The sequence below is a fragment of the Humulus lupulus genome, chromosome 2 (assembly GCF_963169125.1).
Source record: "Humulus lupulus chromosome 2, drHumLupu1.1, whole genome shotgun sequence".
In the NCBI taxonomy this organism is placed as follows: Eukaryota; Viridiplantae; Streptophyta; class Magnoliopsida; order Rosales; family Cannabaceae; genus Humulus; species Humulus lupulus.
Genome location: NC_084794.1, coordinates 198,260,808 through 198,266,935, shown reverse-complemented (window position 1 = coordinate 198,266,935; position 6,128 = coordinate 198,260,808). Strand labels below are relative to the sequence as shown.

Genomic DNA, 6,128 nt, shown 5'->3' with positions numbered 1-6,128 from the left:
TAATCCTCAAATCTCGGGCTATCATAGCATTAAGCCCTCTGATAAATTTGTCTTGCCTAGCTGCATCAGTAGGCACAAGATCCGGTGCGAACTTTGCAAGTCTGTCGAACTTCAGGGCATATTCTGTAGCTGTCATGCTGCCCTGAACCAACCCCACAAATTCATTAACCTTTGCTTCCCTGATGGTAACATTGTAATACTTATGGCTGAATAAATCCTTAAATCCTTCCCAAGTCAATGTAGTAACATCCTTGGTCTGCGATGCCACTTCCCACCAGATGCGGGCGTCCTCTCTCAACATATATGCAGCACAAGCCACTCTGTTGTGACCCTATACCCTCATAAAATCCAGAATAGCAGTTACCATACTTATCCACTATTCAACCTTTAGTGGATCTGGTCCTCCCTCAAAAGATGGAGGATGTTGTTTCTTGAACCGCTTGTACAACGACTCCCATTTGTTCTCAACCTTTGCTGGTTGTACAACTGGTACCACTGTAGGTGGCACAATAGGGGCAGCACTCCCTGACGGAGCCTGCTGTCGCAGAATTCGGATCTGCTCATCTGGCTCTGTAGCCGTGCTTGCATGTCTGCCATAAGTTGCTGCCAGTTCTCAGGGAATGGCGGAGGGGTCTGGCCCTGGTCCTCATCCCTTGCCTCAGACCTACTGCCGGTAAGTCATGCAGATTGTCTTAGACGCATAGCTGTCCAAGTTAATTCGCAATCAATGACTCAGCGGTTAGACTATGATGACAGGGTTATAATCCTTCCATAATCCTCAGTTGGAACTCAAACATTCACAAGCAATCAAGATATAACAGTTTGTTCAAATATTCATTCACATACACAACAATGCTAATAAGCATGCCTCGATATCATCACACAACAGTCAAGGGCCAGGCCCTATCAGTATCTCATGCTTCCTATTAATCACACAAATATTAGCATTCTAATCATTTAAGCATATAAACACGTATGCACAATTACCAAACCTTGAGTCGAGCTTGTCTTTAGCGGTGAATGTACATGTCTAGCCAGTCTTCAGGAACCCTTAAACCTAGGACGCTCTGATACCAAGTTGTAATGCCCGGGTAGCCGAGACCATTACATTATGTGTTTATAAAGGTGTAAGACTTGCTAATCAAGTCATTTAATTAGAAACGTGTTACTGAAACTATAATTGAACTAGGGTAAAAAGAGTTTGGTCATAAAAGATGCATTTCATTTAGTTAAACATTTCCTACATGAGATCCCCAAATAAATAGAGTTTAAAAGATAGTTTACAACAATTGCAGGTTATAAATATGTAATGGTCACTCTAAGGGCAAAACAAACATTTAGGCTTCTCCCGTCCTGTACCACTCCTTGGCCGTGGCGGCCGATCAACTGACTATGTACATTCGGCCTCAAAGCTCTCCAACTCAGGACTGGTCCACCTTGCTCTTGCCTTTACCTACACCACGTAGCACCCGTGAGCCAAGGCCCAACAAGAAAACTATAATACATAGCATAGACAATTTACGAATCATCAATCAGATATACACAAGTCATACAGCTCACATAAACAGTGATATCAATCTACAAGCCAACAATCAGTTATTTAGATAACAAACTCGTCACACTCAACAGTTTAGACAACAATAAACATATCACACCAAAGTCCAGGGTCGATGCCCTTAGGCCACACCCTCTGATTACCCCACTGACTCCAGCTCGCTTAGGCCGAGCTCAGTGATTATGTATTTAACCTTAGGTACCAGTGCCCGAGCAGCGCCCTGTGCGCAAATATTGGTTCCAGCACTCTTAGGCCATTTATCACATGTCCCCATGGCATAATACCATCTCATGACATTGCATACAAATATAGGGAGCTCTTAGTCCCAACAAATTCACATAACTAGGTGCAATTTCTTACCTTTGATTTCGATAGCTTTAATTAGTGAAGTCGACCTTCAAGCATGATCCCGTCTGAGCCTTAGCGTACACCTAGTCACAGCCATAAATTAGAACCATCACTAAACTTCAACTCCGCAACCTAACCTCTAAACTGATCTCGAGCCCTTGGGAAGCCCTAATTCCACCAAACGGGGTGGTGGAATCAAACCCCGAGCCCTCGGGCAAAAACCCAAAGAAAATACCAAAAAACCCATTTTTGAAGGCAGGGCAGCACTACAGCGGCAAAAAGAGGGCACTACAGTGCTACAAGCAGGGACAAAAACGCCCAGGAAAACCAGGCCTAGCACTATAGCACCTTAAGGCTAGCGTTGCATCGTTACTTGTAGCACTAGAACACCCTGAGTTTTCTCCTTCGATTTTCCTCGAGCCAAAACTCCATAAAACCCCTCCAAACCTCAACCACACTCAAAATTGATCCTACCATCCTCTACATCTCATCCCACTTAGCCCAACAACATAAAACATAGCCACATGCACCGTCAAACAAAGAAAACAAGAATTGAACTCAAAAACTCAAGAACTCATCAACAAAAACCAAAATCAACCCAACAACTTAGATGATCAAGCTCAGAATTCCTTACCTTTAATGGAGAGTCCAATCCTAGGTTGCCCGTAATATCCTTCCAGTCCTTAGCTCCTCAATTCTCAAAGCTTAACTCCCTGAAGGCCCATCCAAAGTTCAGATTCAAAGACCAACACAACAGAATTTAGCAATCCCAGAAAATAAACTAGAAACCTTACCTTAATTAAACTTAATTCCAGCAGAACTTCCTAGCCTCACCAAGGACCCATGTTCCAAGCCTTAGCCTAAGCCTCCTCTGAATTACAGCTCCAAAAATCCTCAAGAAATGATGCAGGGAGAGGAAACCGAGTGAGAGAGAAAGGGGGTTAGCTTATGTGTTCTGTTTTTCCTTCTTTCTTCCTTTTTCCTTCAGTTTCCACTATATTCTACAAATCCCACTAAGTGTAAAAAGGCAGATTAATACTTATCCCTTTTTAAACACCAAAAGACCATATTGCCCTCCCAAACATAACCAAGCCTTTAAGTCATTCTAAGGGCATTTTGGTCATTGTTCCCAATTCCCGCTAATTCCTTGAGTGTCCCTAATAATTACCGCTTACATCCTGCCACCTAACTAATCACCAATTATTTTCGTCAATGTCAAATAGTCTCCAATATATTTTCCAAATTCTCAGAAATACCCCTAGGCTCCCTCGAACCGGGTATAAACCCCACCGTGACTTTTTTGCTAAACCGTTCACTATGATCGCCTCGAGTCACAAGCTGCAAATATATCCACATAATAATCTGGTCTCAACAATTTATCACAAATAATTACATTTATGCCCTCAACGAGCCAAAATTACGAATATACCCTTTTAATCTAATCAGTGCCTACATGCATACTAGTACACATAATCATGCATCTCATATATCCAAATAATTATATAAGCATGCTTATCACATAATCATGCATTTAATCATTTAAATCACACATAATCCACTTATGCCCTCCCGACACACTAATCAAAGCCCTTAAGCCCTATTAGTAATTTTGGGTCGTTACACCTACATTACGAAAATGCATGCTTATGATATGTTGAAAAAATATGCTTACAGTATACGATAGTTGTCCAACTAAACTTGGACTAAGTTTTCTTTTCATGAGTTTTTATTTATGTTTTATTATTGAAACTGTTATTGATTTAAATTCTCGGTTAAGGTTATGGGGTTGTGTCCTACACAACTTTTCTTGCTGGGCTTTGGCTCATGGGTACTCTGTGCTGCAGGTAAAGGCAAAGATGTGGTTACTATGCAATAAGTTGGAGAGCTTTGGTAGAGGGCGTACATGTCTAGGATTTAATGGTCATAGGAGATCGGGCCTACATTGGAAATTTACTAATTATTTTTTTAGAATGATATTTTAGTTTATGGATTGTATTTTTAATTTGTTTATTTAATTTTATTTATAAAAACTATGAAACTCTGGAGTTTCATTATTTTAAACGTTTGAGTGGTGTTTATGAACATATTTTATAAATAAAGAGTATTTTTTATTTTAAACCTTAATTATGGTAATTGTTAAATTAACACTTCAAGAAATTGGGGCGTTACAGCTAGTATCTGAGCAATGGTTTTGTTTCCTATAGAATATCCTGACATGTACTCTCGCTGCTGAAGACAAGCTTGACTTATTGCATTGTAAGCTTTATTTAAGTTGTTTTGGTTATGTGACTATTTGCCTTACGTGTTTTAGTGCCTTATCTGCAAGTATATAGTAGATAGCATGGTTTATGTGCTTAGAGTCCCTAAGGGTTGTTTGAACAAGACTCAATGAAGGAAGCTAGAAGGAAGGATAAGAAAGGTATGAAGGATAAGGATGTAGCATTTTGCATAATGGAGTATCAAAAAGTTAGTGGACCATTGCGTGACAGTCAATAAGTGCATTCAAGACATGGTCTCGTAAGGATACTATTAAGTTGCAAGAAGAAGTACAAAGTATTCAGAGATACGATTTCCTCAAGTAGGATGCTAGAAGAACTTCACGCGGTGTGGAAGCACGTACAAGACAGAGCTCGGGAAGGTGCTAAGTACAAGTGTACACTTAAGGCCTTTGTAAGACAACAAGGGTTCGCAATGTCCAACAAACCATCTGATCAAGGAATTTAAGTAGAGTTGTTAGATAAGCTCAGAAGTTCTTTTCCTGTGCATAGGATGTGGTTGTAGATGTTTCGTTGTAAACAAATTGGTTTTAGTGAATTGTTTTTATTTTTGGGTTATGAAATTGTGTGAATGATGGATGCTTTCAAATATTTTGGGCTTTATGAACAAATGGAGATTAGTTGGTTGATGGATTTAAATTATGTTTTGGTTCCTGATTTGAAAGAGTTACACTAAGAAACACTGTTGGTTTCAGGAACGAATTGAAACCATGGTCTTCTAGGAGATCAATACGAAGGAACGCTGGGGGTAAATCACAACCTTGATGGCCAACATAGCTAATCGCAATGGAATCCCTCCACCAGCTGATGGGGGAAATAGGCGGGAGGAAGATCCTCATATCGCCTACCAAAGGTTGGAGGCGTAGTTATGGCCATGCAAGAAGACATGAGGAAGCATGCTGAGGAGTTAAGGGAACTGAGATAGCTGAGGTAGAAATAAGCTCAGCCAACACCATTGATCAGCGATGTTCAATAGTCTTTAGCACTGATTGTAGCGATTCCTGAAATTTTCAATCATCTGGAACCATTGTATGAAAGCATCCGGAAGCAACACCCTCTAGTGTTTGAGGGGAGTGCTGATCCATGGAAGGAAGAGCAATGGATGAGCATGATGGGGTCAATTCTGGACTTCATGCAAGTTGAAGGAGATGACAGGGTAACCTGTGCAACTCACATGGTGAGGGATGATGCAAGAATCTGGTGGGAAGTGATCTCCCAAGAAAAAGACGTTACTGCAATGACTTGGGCAGAATTTCTGCAAGCTTTTAGTGACAAATACTACAATGTTGCAGTACAGGCGTCAACGGTGGATGAGTTTGCCACCTTGACTCAAGGGAATATGATAGTGATAGAGTATGCACTAAAGTTTGACAAACTTGCCAAGTTCGCAGAAGATTTAGTGCCAACCAATGCAACTAGAGCAGACCAGTTTGTTCGAGGCTTAAAGCCTATGATAGCCAGAGATGTGGAGATTGTATCAGTAGGGGACAACAGACATATGCCCAAGTTCTAGAAATGGCCCTCACTGCTGAGAGAATGGAAGACAGAATCTGGAAGGAAGGTGCTGCTAAAAGAGAGGCAAGAAAGAACACGTCCCAAGGTTATAACTCTAATGATCAGAAAAGGAAGGGAAGTGACCAGGCAGGGCAGTCAAACCAGGATAAGAGGGCTATATATAATAAGGGAAATAATCACAATGGTAGTAAGGAATGGGCACGGTACCCAGAATGTGATAAATGTAAGAAGCGCCACTAAAGAGAATGTCGGGCATACATGTGTTATGGTTGTGATAAGGAAGGACACATAAAGAGGAACTGTCCATAGAAGACTCAGGAGGGGTTAAGGAGCACCACAAGAAGGACGGTATTCTGGTTCGAGAACGTGTGTTCATTCTCACCAAGCCTCAGGCAGAAGCAAGCACTTCCATGATCTCAAGTCAGATTTTGATC

The 6,128-nt window shown here is 41.1% G+C and overlaps 1 protein-coding gene across 1 annotated transcript; it reads left to right on the top strand.

Annotated features, from left to right (window-relative positions):
- Positions 1 to 4,291: 4,291 nt before the first annotated feature.
- Positions 4,292 to 5,692, top strand: LOC133815066 (uncharacterized). Its single transcript, XM_062247953.1, has 2 exons — positions 4,292 to 4,391; positions 5,175 to 5,692. Exons 1-2 carry the CDS (start codon positions 4,292 to 4,294, stop codon positions 5,690 to 5,692), a joined length of 618 nt encoding a protein of 205 aa, XP_062103937.1.
- The last annotated feature ends 436 nt before the right edge of the window (positions 5,693 to 6,128 follow it).